The sequence below is a fragment of the Solanum tuberosum genome, unplaced genomic scaffold (assembly GCF_000226075.1).
Source record: "Solanum tuberosum cultivar DM 1-3 516 R44 unplaced genomic scaffold, SolTub_3.0 scf00354, whole genome shotgun sequence".
Lineage (NCBI taxonomy): Eukaryota > Viridiplantae > Streptophyta > Magnoliopsida > Solanales > Solanaceae > Solanum > Solanum tuberosum.
This window is the reverse complement of record NW_006239278.1, coordinates 255,112-275,123: the sequence shown is the minus strand read 5'-3', so window position 1 is coordinate 275,123 and position 20,012 is coordinate 255,112. Positions and strand designations below refer to the sequence as shown.

Sequence of the window (20,012 nt, the reverse complement as noted above, 5' to 3'; positions counted from 1 at the left end):
TTTGTTAATTATTAAAAAAAAAAATTCTTTAAAAATACATATTTCAAAATATATTAACCAATAAAAAATATGAAAATTGAAAAATAACCCAAACACATCCTTATTGCACATGGATATTGCTTTGTAATAATAAGTTGTTAAGGTATAAAGCCAAGAAAGAGACATTCTGAGTGAGAAAAAAAATGCCTCTTGTGGGGTAGACAAACATGCTTATGCAATATTTGAGCACGGGAGATATATGATGCTATAAACAGGAGACTTGAATATTCATGTGAGGAATCTCAATTTTGTTCACACATATGATAATTTAATTTTATGTAAATTTTTTTTTGTTAAAATAAGAATTTTCTCACCATTCAATTATTTTATTTGTTATAGTAAATTATTTATTTTACCTATGAGATTACAAATTTTACGTTTTAAGAAGACTAACTAAAAATATAGTCTGAATGACTTGATAATGTAAAAAAAATATTAAATTGAAAATGTACACAACTTAAACAGCTATAGCAAGTTACTACTCTTTTTTTGGTGATGATGGAAAAAATTATGTTATTGTAGGTTAACTTAACTTGATGATGTAAAAAGTATATACAAATATAATAGGTCAACTTAGCTTAATGATATAAAAAGGAAAGTAAATTGATTTCATTTGAAGCATTAGACCAGTGATTATCTCCCAAAACTAATGTTCATAGCCTCCTTCTGGATCAAGGTAGATATGACCTTGAAAATATCGATTTTGACTTCGTTCAAATAAAAAAAAGGAAATGAAACAATATAAGATAGGGGTGTACATAATCGAATTGAAAATCAAATCAAATTATAAATCGAGTTAAATCAAATAAAAATCTGGCTAATGGTTTGGTTTGACTTGGTTTGGTATTGGAAAAAAAAATTACTATACTTGGATTGGTTTGATTTTAACTAAAAAAAAAAAGTCAACCCGAGACTACCTCAATCAGACATTATATGTATAATTTTTAAAATTTATTTTATACATAAAAGTCAATCTTTGGATGCGTTCAAGTAAACACTTAGGACAAGTAACACTTAAACTTGTATAAAGTTGAACAATTAGAAACATAAGTCTTATGTGGCATAATACATGTAGGATGCAATTGTCATGTATGATGCCACGTAGGACGTGTGTGTCTGTCTATTTGTTCACCTTCATACAAATTTAAGTGTCTACTTGTGCATACCCAAAATTAAAGGGCATAAACGTGAAATGAGACCAACGTAAATGGTATATTTATGTATTATGCCTATTTATTTAATGAAATTCATTAAGTATTAAATTTGAAGCTCAGTTGTTAACAATTGAAGTCATTATTATAAAATTCAAAAGTCATAAAGTTGAAATCTTAGCTTGGCCTTTGGGTGGGGAAGAGACAATTAGCTAGGAATGTCATTTGTGAAATTTGTTTTCCTACTAACATAATAAGTCGCTTCTCTAATTTTTAGGCACCTTGTTTTCTTAGAGAAAACATTTCTCAAAATAACTCGATTAATGTCCAAACGTGAGAAATTAAAGGGATGACTCAAGGGACGTTAAACTAGTAAAGTATTTGCTTTAGGCGCCAAAATTATTAATGACGACTTTTGTGATTTTATCCACTTAAAACAATATTGAAGATTGTAAAAAAAAAAAAGGTTTAAAATTTATATTTTAAACAAAACATTATATACATATTACCAAAAATATTTTAGAACTTTGAATTAATTAATTCAATTTTTCATACTAATAAATGATTTTTTTTACAATTACATCTAATGTAATGTATTGCAAATACATGAGTAACATCTTATTAACTAAAATTATTACTTAATTTAATATTCCAATGTGAGTTTAACTAAAGGTTTTATGTTATTTAAAAATACTACATTAAAAATAATAAATATGTAAAAATAAAACTAAATAATCATGAATTATTATTATTTTATATATATTTGTATATATTTAAGATCTTTTATTAAAATTTCATTTTAGGCTATTAATTTTATTGAAAGTGTTTGATATCAAACATACTTTTAGACTAATACTGTTGCATGTGGATTTGGATGGGTGGAATAATTTTGTTAAATAATAGAGTGAAAATACGACAATAAATCTTTGGAAAAAGTGGTGCGGGCACAAACATGCTTACGCAAGAATGCTTAGAGTTGAGCATGGGAGACACCTAAGGCTATAACATGAGATCTCAATAATCATGAGAGGAGCCTCAATTTTGTTCACATAATCATATGATTTAAGTCTTGATTAATCTATGAAACAATGACCTTTAAATTTACGAAATGGATTTATGTTACATACATTAATAATGTAGATTTTTTTAGCGCCCGTCATATATTATCAAATTGTTTTACTTGTTGTTATATGTATTTTGTCTCATCTTTAAAATTACAAATTTATATTTTAAAATGATTTATTTATAAATGTTCTCCTTCAATTCTTTGAATGATTTGATTAATGCAAAAACAAATGTTATATTGAAGAATAAAGATAGCTATAATAGATTATTATTACCTTGACATAAATAGTTATATGTTATTGTAGATAACTTACCTTGATAGTGTAACAAATATGTAATCAACACTTACACACTCCATGATTTTCTTATGTTATTGAGTCTTGTAAATTGAATTTAATTGTCAATTCTTATTAGCAAACTGACAATCTTTTTTTTTTTAACCCTTATAATAAGCCAACTCCAACCTAAACAAGAATATAGATAACTGACTACTTAACTAAAATACTTCCTTAAAAGAATAAGAACATTCATATTTGAAGCAATTCAGAAAAAGTTTGTAAAGATTTCATTTGGGAAAAAATATATATACAATCGAGCGGTTATTGTTCCAAAGGGAATTTACTATCTATTTGATCATGGATAATTTTTACTTTTTTAAGAAAAAATTCTTTTGGAAAATTATTTAGACAGAATTATTATAATTTTTCTGAATTCCTAAAACTTCAAAAAATGATTTTCACAATTTACATTCCAAAACACTCACAAAAATTCGAAATAGTTTCAATTTGTATTTATGTCCAAATAATATTTCAATTTTCAAATATTATTTTTAATTAAGAAAAGATATAAAGAACAAAGAATAGAATAAGTACTTCCCCCATGCGTAACAAGGGACAACAAAACGAAGAAAAAAAAAGGCAAATATTTTGAGGTTTAGGATAGCCTTGGTAATAATGTGTTGCTAAGCAACAAAGGTTGTGGTAGTAGAGTTAACCAAAGGTCTCGAATTCAAGTCCTCTTAATACGGAATTGCCTTTATTGGGAAGCACCAGTTTGTGCATGAATACCATTTTGAAGTTTTCATCCACTTCTACTCGTGTTTTTCAGTCTAATTTTCTCGACACTGAACATAGAAGAGATACAAGGTTACCCAATTCGGCGCAACACCATGAGTGTTATGCCCTGCTCACTGGACCAAATGTGACCACCAAGTGTCAAATTGACCCTGATGGTAATCACACTTGTCAAAATGCATCCTGTTTCTCCGTCGAGAACCTAGGATTTGTAAACCATAGGGCAACACTGGGATAATTACCAGTTAGGGTCATTTTGGTAACGAGAAATGAAAGAGTTTTGAACAAAACGCTTCAGCTACAAATATGTCGGTGAAAGACCAAAGCAGTTGAATATTGTCTGAACAAAAAGGAAAGGGGAAACACTTTTTGTTTAAATACATAATGTGCAGAGTCTCTCCTGGAGATTGCTTTGCCATAGGAGAACAGAGCTCTCTGTTATCACTGTCAGTCTGGCACCAAAACTACCAAAGGCTGCATGTCCTGTTAACACATTTACTCGAAATCTCTATCTGAGTTCCCTTTCTGCTTGGAGCTTTGATGAGGCTGTGAAATAAATCAAGCAGTACTTTGTTACAATACTTCATACGTAGAAACAGGGAGCTTAAAGAAGGCAAAAAATAATGGAAAATGAGAATAAAAACCTAAAACAGATCAAACTTCTTAGATTGCCGGCTCTGAACTCTTGCTGATTTAATTTGTCGTCATCATCGCCGTCATAATCATCATAGCTTTGAGTGCTCATCCATGCAATGGAACTGCCAAGGCATATGAGCATCCTCAGAGCAATGCAGGAGGCTCTGTGAAACTGAGACTGGTGGATGGATGTGGAAAATACTGCAAACTGAACAATCCACTCCACCAGGTCTCAGTTGTTCATGCCTGCACCCTACCAATTGCAACATTTTGCCGCTCAGCATCCCCCTCAAGATGCTGAATGTATGTGGCAGGATGCAGGCATGGCCCGTGCCCCTCACCGGGGCCGGGCTAATCCAAAACCATCAGGTTGCAGCGGATGAGACTGGAAACCATGAACAGACGGAGCAATCAAATGATGAAGCAAACCATAAAGTGGAAACAGTAAACCAGGATGTCAAGCACAACTACTGATGGATAATTATAAAATCTCATGTGGAAGAAAAGGGACTCTCCCTCCTCTACAAGCTAAAATTCCTCACACATACCCAACATAAGATAACTATGCATAACAAGATTCCATAGCTTCAACAAACTTCCTATCAGAAGGCAAGTGTAGCTGTCATTGGATTCTCTTTGCGCATCTGCATTGCTAAACCCTTATCTAGTAACCAAGCACCTAAATATGAAGGATCCCAGCATGCTCTTTACTAGAAATATTTCCCCCTAACTAAACTATGCTTCAGAAGCTTAAACTATTATCATCTCTCAATGTGTGAAGTTTAGGTAATGTTAACATGTTAGGTCAAACAGTAGTTATGAACGGGTTTTCACACATGAAATATGAGTTTGTACAAACTCCCTCTTAAATCTGTCTAGGTCTCCGGGGGTTTCATTAAATAACAAGCCCAAATTATTGAAGAGTGAAGTTTAGTCCGTTTGCCATACCTGTGAGAAGGGTTGGTGAACCTGCTCATGAGGATGGATAAAAGTCATTCCAGGACGCTGACAAGGATACTGGGTTGAATGTAAATATATAGCTGAGTTTGAGCGTGCACTAACATGATTGTGACTAAAAGGGGGAGGCATCATGCTCTCTGCTGGACCATAGCCAATACCTGGAGTCGTCGATGTTGCCCAAGGCCCAGGTAAATGTTGAGGAAGTGGACGAGGTTGGTTTTCAGCGGAAATGGGAGACCGAAGAGCAGATCCAAGCTGGGGAAACTCAGTATTATAGTTAATTGCAGGAGCATACATGGGTTGAATTGTATATGGGCCACCAGCAAATCCAAACCCAGGATCAAACCTTTGCATGTACCTACAAATTAAAGGCAACCGTCCGATTAGACTCTCAGACTAAGTTTCAAGAAAAACGACATGAACATTGTATTGAAAATACCCACGAGCACGAAGAGATGAAATTGAGGGGGACACAACATAAGATGGATGTATTATATTTGCACATAATTATGTAAACCGTAAACACGAACCTCACAATTCGTACTAAAAGCTTTTGAGGGAAATGACAAAACACATTCTCATATACACAATTGAAGTAGCATCAAATATCAATAGGACATCAACAAAATAGTTTAAACAACCAATGCAGTAGTATGCAGTAGAGAGGGAAGAAGCAAGAAAAGGAACAAGGACAATTAAGGAAACTGACTAACATTACCATTTAAAAAATAAATTAAAAAAATAAAGGAAACTGACTAGTGGCTCCAAACCACCTTAACATCAATAAGCATACTATAACCCAAACCTCTGGTTATATTCAAACCAATCCCAAAAAAAAAGGAACCTACACAAAAAGCAAAGGTACATAGGTGGTAAGTATCAGAAGTCGGACATGTAATAAAAAGAGAGAATAACAGATCCCCACTCGTTTATCCAGATTGGTCGGTAAATCTCAATAGGAATGAAGCTTTTGTAGAAATAATCAATTAGAACATTTGTATACAGAGTAGAGGGTGATTTTATTACCATAAAGAAGAGAGCAGTACCATGTTAAAAGGGATACCACTTGACAGAATCACCAACACATACACAAAACACAAATTGAGGGGAAGGGTTACTTTACAGTATATTCATAAAAATAGCAGAGGACTAAGAAAGACCTGTCATAATTCCTGTCATAATCAGGGTCCTTCCGGTCAATTTCCCGATCACGAAAGATAGCAACTTTATTATAAGATTTAGACCTACCAACTGGCTCCTTTTCTGTCCTACTTCTAGCCGACCTACTGCTACTTGTTGAAGAATCAATCAGACCCCGCCCAGTATTCAAATCAGAGCCGCCAGCTGGACTGGCTTTTTCTTCCAACTGTGGTATGCCTATAGGACCATACTGGTAAGTATCTTGTGACCTTGATTCAGTTTCAGGTTTTACATTGGAGCTCCCACTTAAACTATTAGAGTTAAATATACGTGCTCGAGCCCTATTATATTCCTCCTTCCTTTCCTCAACACTTTTAGCAGAATTTCCCTTTGATGAATTTGAATTCAAACCACTTGCTAACTGTGAACCTTTCTGTGGCCTCTGCTTTATCGCAACCTTAACCACACCAGTATCTCCTTGAGGCAAATTCACCGGAATGTCAGCCAAGCGAATCAAAGGCATCCGACATTCAGAAGTCTTGCGCACAATAATTCTGGAACCCGAGCCATCCGGTAAACTATTGTCCAACAGAACCATTGATTGTAGTGAATAGTGCTGTGCCACGCGGTGAGCAGCCAGTCGCAAATAGGAGGTAGGCAGCTGTTGGAATTCCATCTGTTGTCGACCAGGATCCCTGATGAACTTTTCAACATCTTGCTCCATCCTCAGAACTGAGAAAAAGCAATGATAAGTCACAATGCACATGATAAAAATAATCTATCAGGCTAACTAAGACTGACCCACCACCACAGCCTACACCACCCACCCACAAAAAGATAGAGACAAAAAGAGAAGGAAAAGGGAATAAAATGCATACAGAGCAATATTTAAGGAGAATCTAGCTATCTCAACTTAACACATTGGATGAAACAACATTGTTAAAAAATAATGCACAGCCAGATCTAAGAACAGAAAAGGCAGCACCTAAAGGTAAGTGAAGCATTATATCGTGAATATTTTTATAAGTCATCATACAACTTGTATTCAATGACCAGAAGCCTACCTCAGCATAACAGCTGAAGAGTAAATACTACATATCTGAGAATATATAATAGAGAACGTAGTGTTTTCCGATTGAAAAGGTTCAAGGTTTCTTCATATCCTTCTTTTTTTAGCAAGGTGGAAAAGATTCATCTTATACTTCTCGGCCAAAATGGAAAAAAAATCCTGCAAAAACTTGCCCGTTTCTTCCTTTTTTTGATAACTCAGCAAAGACTTCAAAGATGTGCATCAGCAGAAAGAGTGGGCTTGCACACGGCTGTTGATGTAAAAACTCAGTTCCCCCAGGAATTATAGAAGTCTAGAAGAAGCTCTCAACACCAAAGGGTGAGCAAAAATTGTGTGTGTATTTCTTTTACCTACACACTTTGATTGCCCTCAAAATATTTGATTCCAGAATTCCATTCCCTACAGACAACCCACCAGCTACAAGCAGGAATGGTTTTGCTTCTTTCTAAAGCATTCTGATCCAGCATTATAACAACTTAATGGTAAGTTTTTGGAATTGTCCATTCAAGCTCAAAAATAGTCAAATACAGATTCCAACCTTCCGGCTGAAAGCAGAACGCAAAAAGAGAATTGACATCCCCAGATTCTTCTTCACATAAAGGGCATCTGCTGCAAATAGAGAGTCCTTTCTGCAAGTTGTTTAGGATTAAATAGGCCTTGAACAAGTAATCAGCAACCTTAAATAAAGCTTGAAATTTCCCATTTCTTTTCTGGGGATAGCAAGGTGGAGAAACACTGTGAGATGGCAGCCATTTGTAGCAGGATTTCATTGTGAATTACCCCTTTCTCTGTCCTTTCCAGACTATAGAGTCTGCACTTTTGTGTTAGTTCAGGAGCTAACTCTTAACAACTGCAGTAGTAGACTTATCCCAAAAAAAAAGCAGCAGCAGCAGTAGTCATTCATCCCAAAACCCAATTATCACAGTTCCTTCTGAAGGTTATATGACATCCTTGATTAGATCTAAAGTCTGCAATTGTGGCCCTAGTATCCCTAGCAAAGCTGAGCAGCTCAGGATGCTCTTCTAGGGAGGGTAGGATGTATGCTAACCTTATCCCTACCTTGGTGGATAGAGAGATTGTTTCCAATAGGTTATTCTCCTCCTATTATTATTATTTATCTGTTACGATAGATGGTAGTAGTGTTTATAGTATCACACATAGCCAGTGTGTCATTTGAGATAGAATATGAAATGTTTGTGATTTCTTGTCCCCCACAGAGAAGTTCTTAAATCAGTTAATCAACCTGACGTTCTTCAACATTCTGCAAGGGATCACCTTGGCAGAGGCCCTTTTTGTTGGAAAGCATCTTGTTGGTGTGCCATATTTCAAACTGACATTCCGTTTGTAGAGATGCACAAATAAATCTAGTTGATCCCTTTTTATTCAAATCCCAAGTCTTTCAATAGATGGTTAGGAACATCCACTTAGCTTGACCAGATACTTCTTCAATATCAAGCTTAGGCAACAATACAGCCTTATTTTGGCATCCTGGCACTATTCTACATTCTACTATGATTGCATTTTAGAGTTGCTTGCCTTTGATGAAAGCTGACCGAACGTCAGGAACTAGCTTCCCAGTTACCTTCTTCGCCTTTTAGCAAGGATATTAGTAGAGTCTACCTGCCAAGCTCACTGGCATATATACTTATAATTCCTTAGCTTCAATCATCTTTTAAATACAAGTAACATGACATATAAAAAGCACTTCCCAAGGCTCCAACTTTGGTGGAAGGATTTGATAGATTACTCCTTCATTATATCCCACTAATAAAATGACATGGTGGTAAGCAATGACACATACCTTATCCTCTAAGCATTCAATCTGTTTGAACCGTATTCTTTCTCCTCTACAGTTATTATCTTCGGTATGTAGTCAAAAGAGATCAATAATAACATAGATTGTTTTTACATTTCAGCAATCTGACATAACATCCAATCTGAAATCCTAGTCATCCAAAAGAGACATCATGTAATGGATCTCATCCGACCAAACATGATACTTTGCAATTCACAAAGCAAACTAGCAAAGACTACTGCACACTGATTATAAAAGAATTTACCATTTAAACCACAGTTGGCCTTTCAGTTTTTTACCAAATGTGTGATCAGCCAAACTGAACCACAATACTTGTCTTGTTCTCACATTAAGGCTTTATACTAACACTGCATTCATTTGGGATTCATGCAGCCAACACCAAATAGTTTACAATTCAGCTGTAACTAACTGATTAACACAACTAACAGCAATGTGACTGTGACTATATAAGCACAGTAAGAATTATACATACCAGAACAAAACAAAAATCAACTAACAAATCCTAACACTGATGCAAATTAGCATAAAAATCAGAACTTTTATAACAAAAAGCGGAATACTAACCGGAAAGACGCTCTCGAGGGTTTTGTAAAGCCTCACGGAGAAACTGATCCACGGTGTTAACAACATCCTCCGACACACTCCCTGAAACAGCAGCTGAACCAGCACCAGCCAAAGCCGAGGAATCAGGCAACTCAGACTGATTATTATTCACAGAAGAAGATGAAGAATCAGACTGGTCCTTCTTCGAAGAAAGTATAAGCCGTCTCATGCTAGCATCCAAGTCAGCCACCTCCCATGACTCCGGTGGGGCTCCGAGATCATCAGCAACAGACACAGAGCCCTCCATGGGTTCAATTTTTCAGCCCAACAAAAATAAATCAAAAAAATTCAAAAAAAAAACTAGGATTTAGACATGGAAGGAATCATCAAATCCAGCTGTAAATCAAGATTACAGAGAAGCTAGATTCGAAGATTTCGAAAATTTTCATAGAGATTGAGAGAATCTAAAAGAGGAGAAAAAGAGAACAAAACGGTTCTAGGGTTTCGAGAGAATGTGAGAGACGGGATAGAGAAAGAGGGGTTTGACAATATTATAGTTTTGCTTTGCTTCGAGGGCATGCATAGTAATGGCACCAATAATCGGATAAGAAATAAATTATTCATATGTAACGAGTTTTAATTTTCTTAAAATTTATATCAAAACGTTTGTTAAATAGATCGAAAATAATAAGAATCCACATAGTTAATACATATACAAGCTATGACAAAATTATAATTAATGCGTAAATAACTAATTTCGATAAAAAATAATAAAACAAATTTACTCATAATTAATCCCTTATTATGTTTTTATTAGTTCCATTTGAAATCAATATCTTTTTTTTTAATTCGTTTTAAAAGGATATCTTTCTTTTGATAATTTTTTATGTTTACCTCATATATTTAAAAAAAAACATAAAATCAATATATATATTTTGATATTATTTATTTTCAATTTAAAAATTATAATAAGTATTGAAAAATATTTAACTTTTAAAATTTCATATCAAATTAAAATAGTACGAACCAATTAAAATATGCTGATTTTTGGGGAAATGTAATATTTGTGGATAGAATCGGACTCTATAGTCTAAACATAAAAAATAAAACTAATGTGGATGTGGCAGTGACAAGTGATTAAAGGACGGACACAATTAGACAGGTGGCATATTTTTTATGAATTAATTCTGACAAGTAAGGCTATTATTTTTGCTCCCAAAATGAAAAATAATAATTTGGGAGGTTGAATTAAATTTCTTTTCATCTTTGAATTTTTAATTTGACATCTAATATTTATATTGAAATCTGATCAAAAATTTGACAAGACTATAATTTTTGCTGCCAATTTTGAGGCATATTCTTTTCTTCCTTCATAATTTTTATAATTAATATCATGTTTATTACTAAATTTTTTTATGCCTATGAAAATTCATATTGTGTACATTTGAAAATACTTATTAGAAAAATAAGAAAATTTTCATCTCTTGTCTCTCTATTTTATTGGTATCTTCTTATAGTATTTTTAGTCTTATTTTACTTTAATTTTATAATACGTTATTAGCAAGAGTTAGCTCATTCTTCATCAAAAATCAATGGTAGGTACTTCTTGACTTTTACAATTATTCCTCTTTATAACTTTTTGACTATAAGCTATTTTTTTTATTTTAGCTGACATTTATATTCTCCAACTTTGAATGTATACGAATAAATAGACATATATATTTTACGTAACATAATACACACAGACAGAACACCATATAAGACACAAAACCATCATGTACAACGCCACATAGAGCAATATGTCTACTTTGTTTGCTATTTGGTGTTTCTTTTTCACATACTGGTAACCTAAGGTACTATTTCGAACCTAACTTCATATTTGAGGGATCATATTTGTCATTTTCTCTCCCATCTGACGTTTCAGTCTGAAATTCCATCAAAAGGCAAAATACCGCCATGAAAATCTGTAATTGAAGCTCGAAGAATCTAGATTTTTCCAGAAGCTTGTACGAGAAACTGTGGTAATGAAGGGATTATTAGGGAGATTGATAACGCGAACGAATCTCCGCAGCTGTAGATTGTTAACTAAACCCTATGTAGAAAATGGTTCACTTTCCACATCTCGTCGATATCTTTACGCTTTATCTTCCAATACGCCGCATGCGTTCTCTGATTTCACTTCTTTAAAGCCTTCAAAGTTTCCTTCTTCACGACCTTCCTCATGGAGTTATTTCGGAGGTAAGTTTTTTTATTCAGCTAGTTCCTCTTTTTTTAAAAAATTTTAATTTCAGGATAGTCACTAGAGAGCATGAATGTGTATTTGATGTGAAATTTTGCTACTACGCACGAGTACAATTGGTGTTTTCTGGATATTTTTGGGTTTATGAGATTTTTAGTGGAAAATGTTTGGGGTAAGGAAGGAGGGGAAAATGTAAAGTTGGACTCTTTCTGAAGAGTGTTTTCATAAATTTAAGATTTTTTTTTTCTGGACGATTGATGAGCTTGAACTAGAAGCCTGGATGACACCAGTTTTGAATGATTGTTTGTTTTGAAGGTGAAGGCTTTTTTTCCCTACTAATGAGTACATATATGTGGCCTTAGTACTAGAAAAAGAATTAGCAGGGCTACATGAGAAGTTTTCAATGAATATTGGGAATTGAGCATACAATAATAAGGAATTTGAATTCTGTTGATAATTGATGAGATTCCATGGGAGCTGAACTTAGTCGGCGTTTAGAAATGAAAATGGAACTTGTTTGTGCAATTTCCATATAGAAGCAACTAGAAAAAGGATCAAGAAAATTTGTATTGTTTTTTTTCTCGCATCATTTTCTGCCTTTACAAAAAGATTAAGATTTTATAGTTTACACAGTTGATCTAGTAATTGTCTCATGTGATAAATGAGTGTGCTAACTATTAGATTTTGTGAATGTCTGTATCCTGATCATGTACTTTCTGTGAACAGGCCAGAAGAGGACCATGTTTATCCAAACTCAATCAACTCCGAATCCTTTATCCCTAATGTTCTATCCTGGGAAGCCAGTTGTGGAAGCTGGGAGTGCAGACTTTCCAAATGCTCGTTCTGCCATGAATTCACCTCTGGCGAAGGCCCTCTTTGGAATAGATGGTATGTGTTCTCGAAACTTAGATGGTGAAGACTTAGACGTTTAACATCTATGTTCATTTTACGGATTACTAATGTGTGGGGATGTGTTTATAATATTACTTCTCATTAGACTGCACAGATTGTGTTTATAATATTAACCCTCTTCAGACTTTAATGGAAGAAATGCGGAAGAAAAGATGCCTAATTTAGTGCAGTTACCTGAATTTAACTCACTAACATACTACATAGCAGCATTTAGGCTATTAGAAAAATTGTTGCTATTTTATCATCTAGCTGACTGGCTGTGGATTCAACTTTAATCAAGGCAGTACCAAAACATAATATTTTTTGTATGTGCAATACAACTGTCTAGAAATAAATATAGGAACAAATGTATTGCCAAAATAAGGAGCAATTTTGAGAACTAGCACTTTTTCGAATGTTGGGATTGCATTTTTTTTTTTTTTGAGACGGTAACAATATGTTGGGGTTGCACTTTGTGCCTTGTGTTATTACTTTATTTTGCTAGAGCCTAGAAGGCCCTTTTACTTCATTTTTCATTGCCAACTTGCTTTTCTGCAATCACAAATCGGCTTCTCCTTCGCTCTTTGTTTTGACGTCTTCATCATAGATTGTGCAAAACTGAGTGTAGCTTATTGGTTATTGCAACCATGAAAAAGAAAAGCACTAGGTGATTTCTTCGCATTTGCGTAAAGCATGGTGGACATAGTTACCCAATACTCTTGCTAGTGGGAGGACTAGCAGGTAACAGGTACAATTACCCAATGGAGTAGTCGAGGTGCGGGGAAGCTGGCCGGAAGCCATTGTTAAAAAAGAAGGAAATTCCGAATGAGTTTAGTTTTTGTATCTAGATGACTCATAGTTTCTGAATCTGAAGGCGATCCTATTAATCTTTAAGGACAGCTTGGTCACATATCAACTTAGCAAAGAGCGATTGTTTCATAGTAAATGCTGACCAGAGGTTTCATAAGCTGGCTATGATGATACTGGGATGGAAGTAGACAATTTCCTTTAGTTTACTTGGAGTTACTTTGGGGGCAAAGCAAAACTATACTACATTTGGGAAGGAGTGATTGAGAAATGTGAAAAAAAGTTAAGTTCCTTGGAGGAAATATAATTTTCCTTCTTCACCAGTAAAGAAAAAATAGTATTCATCCTTGGAGGAAGGTTGACAGCCATTAGTGTACTAGATGGGATCCCTACTTGCTGCATGTCATTTTTTCTTTCGCCCAAAGGTTTAGAAGCAACTAATTAAGATATTCCTTGTGGGAATGAGGTTGTGTCAATGAAGATAATAAAATAAATGGAGCTGACACAAGAGTTTGATCTAGTGGCCAATGAAGGGTGAGTAGAGAACCATGAGGTCTCAAGTTCAAATCTCAACGGGGACAAAACACTTGGTGATTTCTTTGCATTTGTCCAAGCCTTGATGACCAGAGTTATTCGGTATATATGCTGGTGGGAGGTAGCATGCATTTCATGGAATTAACCAATTAGGGAGGTTGCGCGTATGCTAACCCGAACACCACAGTTATCCCAAAAAAATATAGATGGAGGTCTGTTGTAAAGTAGCATAACAAGTTTTTTTTTACTAAGTCAGAAAGATATCATTGAAAAGCATCAAGAAGATGAAGAATAGATACAAAGCAAAAGTAGTGCCAACTCCAGTACATATGTAATTATGTTTAAGGAGCTAACAAAACTCAAAAAAATAATTGGGCAATTTACCGGGGTAAGGGTCATCTAGCGGTAGAGGTTGACTAAACAGTTAGTCTTCAAAATGTGTTGGAGTTGAAATTCCATCCAAACATATGCGGTTCCTTTCATTCCATAAACACCAAAATATAGTAGCTGGTATCATCCTCTAGATCTTTTTGATGGCTTTATCAACTCTGCAAAGTCTCCAGCTTTCATAGGCATCTTTAATTGACTGAGGCTGCATCCAACTCAGTCCAAAAATAGAGAAGAAGAAGAAGTTCCAAAGTTCTGCTGCAACTGGACAGTATATGAGTAGATTTGTCAATGGACTCCAGGTTCCTCTGCCACATGTAGCTTCTATTAATCAACTGAAAACTCCTTCTGCTAAGTTATCTTGGGTCAAACAGGCACCATTTAAAGCTGTCCAGGTAAAACAGATCACCTTAGTGGGAAGTTTATTCCTCCAAATAAGTTTGCAAGGCCAGTTTTCAATAATCTCATTTTGAGAGCATAGATGCTTGTAGCTGTGTATATGCCTTTGCATAGAACTTCCTCATGAGATTCTGTCTGGCTGTGATTCTGTTATGTTGTGGCCCTCAAGCAAACCTAACAAGTTCAAAAAATCTTCACCCTCCCAATCTTGTAGGTTCCTTCTGAAAGTAATCCTCCAGATGTTCCCCTCTCTATTATCAGCAATCGTGGATTCAGGATTGCATGCAATTGAGGCAGGTGCTGGATATAAGTCTCTAAGTACCATGTCCCCAGCCTTTTATCCTTCCAGAACTTCACATGTGATCCATTTCCAACCTTGAAGGATACGTTTTGGAAGAACTCATCTCTGTACCTAGAGATGTTTTCCCAAAGACCAGTGCCATGTACTGAGTTGATGTAACCCTCTTGGTGGACCAATTGTTCTGGAAAGAGTTTAACAAGAGTTTGTTACTCAAATAACATCAGAGGTCGATGAAGAGGAATAAAGTGGAAATTAATGGTGCACAAAACCAGTGAATAGTATGCGACGATGTTCAAATCATTATATGATTAAAGGTGTAAAATGAAGTTCTGCATAAACAAATAGTTGGAGAAGTTCATTTAGGGGCATTTTGCCAAATTTATACAATAGGATGTAAACAAGAGTTGCACTCTAGCAGATTGTTTTACTGAGAGTGGACTATTCAGAAGGATTTTCAATGGTTGGGAGATTGAGGATGTGAATACATAATAGTAATAGGGAATGCAGATATTCAGGAAATGCAAGATTTTGTATGTATTGGACTGAAAACAAAGATGTAATGAATTCTTGTGACACGGTGCTGTTAAGAAATGACTGAAAATAGTTTTATCTTGGGACGATAATTAGGAAAACAAAAGCTCTGCCCAAAAAGTAGAATGTTTTGGCTGGACTGCAACGTCCTACGTAGAAAAAATTTGCAGAAAAAAGGCATCATGGTATGCAAATGATGCTGTGTATGTGAGGAAGTAACAGAGCTAGCCAGTCATCTGTTTAGTACAGGTCTGCTTGGCAGATGAAAGATGTGGACCATGTTCCTAAACTTGCATCCAATTCACCTGTGATGCCTGGAGATCTGAAACAGATATTTACTAATCCTCAAGGGCGGAAGGTGGAAAAGAATTAGAAACTTAGATTCTGTTGGGGTTGGCTATATGAGCTTCGATGTCCACTTTGCTGCATTTGGACATATTCCATTCCAATACTCAATAAATTGGAGTTCTCTAACACACTTATCTCTAGATAAACTAAAAGGACTTCTGTCAATGCCAGACTTAACTAGTTGGTATCATGATATAGATATTTGCTTCCATTATATTATGCTTTTTTCTAGTACTGTTATCATTCTAATTTTTTTTATGAATTTTTGCTAAATCCACATGAATTTCATGTGATTTTAAGTTTAGATATTATGCCTGCATAGTCTGAATGAATATGGAATTTTATAACACAAGTCTGACTTGTATATAATGTAGGTAAGTTCATTAAGATAAGTGGTAATTGAGAAAAAATATCACGTAACTGCTTAGATGCATAATTTTGATATATTTGAATCATGAAACATACCAATTGATTTATGTAGAATTATGTGAAACATCTGGGATGCCTAGAAGGAGATTGTGTCAAATAAATTAGACGGGAAGTATTGTTATTGTTCTTTGCTTTTTCATTTATGCCCCTAAGAGTTGAATCCTGTTTCCTTCATGCAGGGATTACACGTGTATTTTTTGGATCAGATTTTATTACTGTAACAAAAAGTGAAGAAGCTTCCTGGGATTTCCTCAAACCTGAAATATTTGCAGCAATTATGGATTTCTTTTCTTCTGGTAACCCAGTGTTTCTTGACTCCAGTACTGCAGCCTCCATGGATACAGCTATCCATGAGGATGATTCAGAAATAGTTGCAATGATCAAGGAACTTTTAGAGACTCGTATTCGCCCAGCTGTACAAGATGATGGTGGGGACATTGTATACCGAGGATTTGATCCAGATACAGGAGTAGTCAAATTGAAAATGCAAGGAGCATGTAGTGGTTGTCCTAGCTCATCAGTTACCCTTAAATCTGGTATCGAGAATATGCTCATGCATTATGTACCCGAGGTTAAAAGTGTGGAACAGGAACTGGATGAAGACGAACAACCTGCATTAACCGGGGCAGCACACGAGTAGTAATACTGTTATAGCTTCCTTCAGTTGATTTGCTGACAGAAAGATCACAATCAGTGGAGGCAGGACTTGTTCATGCTCCTCCATGGAAAGAGCGAGTGAAGTCGAGTGCACTAGTTTCTTGTATCTATCAAATTTATATGCTTCGAGATTCGAGAATCGTAGTTGGGTAGTTGTTTTGATGACATTCAAATAAATAGTTTCAGCTATATGTTTAAGCTGGATTTCAGGTTTAAACTCCACAGAAGACAGGACAGCTGATTGCAGCATGTTCCTTAATGAGTCTATAAAAATGCTGAAGTGCATATATATGCACAAGTTTTTTCGAAGTTTCTAACCATTTGTCCATCTGTTATATGCAATTCTATCATTTTCATGTTTTGTGTGCAGATCTAATGCTTCTGCAAATGAGATGTTCTTTTTGTTTAAAGCAATGTAAATAATTTTTTAGTGCAAAAATGTGGTTATGCAATTATCTTCTCACAGTAGTCAATGGAAAATCACTTGAGCTTTTTTGCGTTTGCATCTTCTGTCCAAGCAGAGAGATAGATTACGCCTACAAGCTATCCGATTTGATTGAACTCATGGATTCAATTGCCAGTTAAAGTAGTTCGTTTCAAGAAGTAAGATTATATTCCTACTTTTCATGGATGGGCATAAGATAATTTAGTGATGTGCTGATATTTAAGTAGTCACAATCTGAAATAGATGCCTATTTAATTAGTGTTCCCATCTTTCTATTCATGAACAATTTGTCATCAAGAATATTAAATTAAAGAATACTTGTCAAACCGTCAACCAATTGGACTTATCTAACCATTAAATGTTGTGGAAAGGTAAGTGGGAGTGGATATGTATGATATGAATAATATGATATTATTAAATTAATTTATATGATTTTTGATATTTTAAAGTTTGATTTCTCATATATTGATAATTATCATAGTTCGTGTAATTACATAATGACTTACAAAGAAGTATTTCTATACTATGTAATTACACCAACTTTAATTACTAGGTGACTTTATTTACAAATAGACTGTAAAATTCTGAGCTCAAAGGATACTTTCTCTTATTTTATTTGGTCCATGTCAATTTGATTATTCTCTTAAAAGCTTTTTTGTTAGGAGTTTATTTTATTAATTAAGTTATTAATTATATTTTGAAAATAATATTTTATTTATTAATAAGAGTAATATTGAAATTGACAATAAGTTTATTTTAATTTGTTATCTTAGATAAGTATTTTTTTTATTTTTAATATAAGAATCAAGTAAAATAAAATATAACTCATCCAATTAAAAAAAAAGCACATAGAATAGAATTATGGCTCAATTATTTAAATTCACTTTTCAGACGATGCTCTCTCACAAAAAAAAGTTTACCATGCCATTTTTCTCTTTTCAAAAAAGAGAAAAGGAATCATTTCTTCTTTTATGAATGAAAATTTTAACCATTTAATTCTCCAATGAATTTTAAATTATTTTTTTTTCACATGTGGCATGCTATATTGATTGTGTCGTCTCTATCATACATACCCACATCTTCTTTATCCCCACCTCATCCCTACTAACCTACACGCCTTATCTCTCTAAATACTCCCTCTGTCCACTATTGTTTGTCAGGATAAGGTCTGGCACAATCCTTAAGAAAAATTTAATATAAGGTGCAATTTGACTAATATAATCCTACTATCAATCATTATGAAAATTGGTCTTCATTAATAGCCTATTGAACTAAAGAATACCTAGTCTTAAATGTATTTTTACCGTGCAATTTTACATTTAATACTGTTGTTTGTTAGGAGTATTAAATGCATAAAGACTAAAGCAATCAAAAGTGGACTAAAGAATACTAAAAGTCTACCTAGATATTATAAAGAATACCAACAGTCTACCCAAATAACTTTTCAATTGAACTAAAATTTTCTACACTACTTCAATGAAATTTTTTACCGCTTTCTTACGTGAATGAATTTTTTCAACTTTTCAAATTTTAGAATATGTAAACTTAAAATTTCCCACCAAAAATTAACATTATAAAAGAATACATGGCATTTGTTATAAAATTTAATATCTGCTGAAATTTTAACTTGAGTTATTGGTGTTCCATGTTTATGGAGTAGTACTTAATATAATGACTCTTCAAAAACTGTAACATAATTTATAGAGTAACTTAAGCTAACTAAGGGCATTTCTTAAAAGTTTTCTTGTAACTTTAAAATGATTTGTACTTTTTGAAAAATGTAAAAACAACTTTTTCACATTAAAGTAGTATAGTAACTTTAAAATGATCAGTACTTTTTGAAAGTAGTTATGTAATTATTAAGGGCAAAATTGGAAAAAAGTGACTAATTAATCCTTGATTGTTTAAATTGACAATTAATTTTGGACAACTATTTTTAGTATACCTGGCAAACAATAGTGGACGGAGGGAGTAATATTTATCTATAGATGATACTCTAATTTTTGTGATACTTTTTATTTTTTGAGAGCCAAACAATTTAAGTTTGACTAGAAATTTACGCATGAAATTTTCAAATTTTTTGAAATGAAATTTATATATTCGTAAACTACGTAAAAAGTACTATTAATCACAATGATAAAAAATTCAAAATAATTAAAAGATATATGCAAAATTTACGGTAAAAAATAGACTTATTTAAATTTCGAAATCCAAAAAGTGTCACATAAATTAGCACAGAGGGAGTACAAATCTTTTTAAATAATATAGTTGTCTAACTACCAAACACACAAAAATAAGATAAAAAATTCACTTATCTTCTTAAAAATCATTTTCCAAGAAAATATTTTTCTTCCTATTCATATATTCGTTTTATTTATTATTATTATTTATATAAAATTATTTATCAATATAATAATATTAGACAAATTAACATTAGCAATGGGATCACCCATGCTGACCAAATACTAATTTTTTTTATAAAATCATTGTTTATCATACTAAGCACATGTAAATTTATTTTTAAAAAAACACACACACACACATTTAAAATT

The 20,012-nt window shown here is 33.7% G+C and overlaps 2 protein-coding genes across 3 annotated transcripts; one reads left to right on the top strand and one right to left on the bottom strand.

Moving 5' to 3' along the window:
• Positions 1–3,588: 3,588 nt before the first annotated feature.
• Positions 3,589–10,047, bottom strand: LOC102600752 (R3H domain-containing protein 2-like). 2 transcript variants are annotated; one of them, XM_006361395.2, is made up of 5 exons: positions 9,514–10,047; positions 6,085–6,796; positions 4,913–5,282; positions 3,973–4,349; positions 3,589–3,874 (listed from the first exon to the last, which is right to left on the bottom strand). In XM_006361395.2, the coding sequence occupies exons 1-4, from the start codon at positions 9,797–9,799 to the stop codon at positions 4,302–4,304; spliced, it is 1,416 nt and encodes a 471-aa protein (XP_006361457.1). In that variant the 5' UTR covers positions 9,800–10,047; the 3' UTR covers positions 3,589–3,874; positions 3,973–4,301. The 2 variants fall into 2 exon arrangements, with proteins under 2 accessions (XP_006361457.1, XP_006361456.1); XM_006361394.2 differs by lacking the exon at positions 3,973–4,349.
• Positions 10,048–11,352: 1,305 nt separating this feature from the next.
• Positions 11,353–17,371, top strand: LOC102600428 (nifU-like protein 4, mitochondrial). Its single transcript, XM_006361393.2, has 3 exons — positions 11,353–11,730; positions 12,458–12,619; positions 16,538–17,371. Exons 1-3 carry the CDS (start codon positions 11,517–11,519, stop codon positions 16,996–16,998), a joined length of 837 nt encoding a protein of 278 aa, XP_006361455.1. The 5' UTR covers positions 11,353–11,516; the 3' UTR covers positions 16,999–17,371.
• The last annotated feature ends 2,641 nt before the right edge of the window (positions 17,372–20,012 follow it).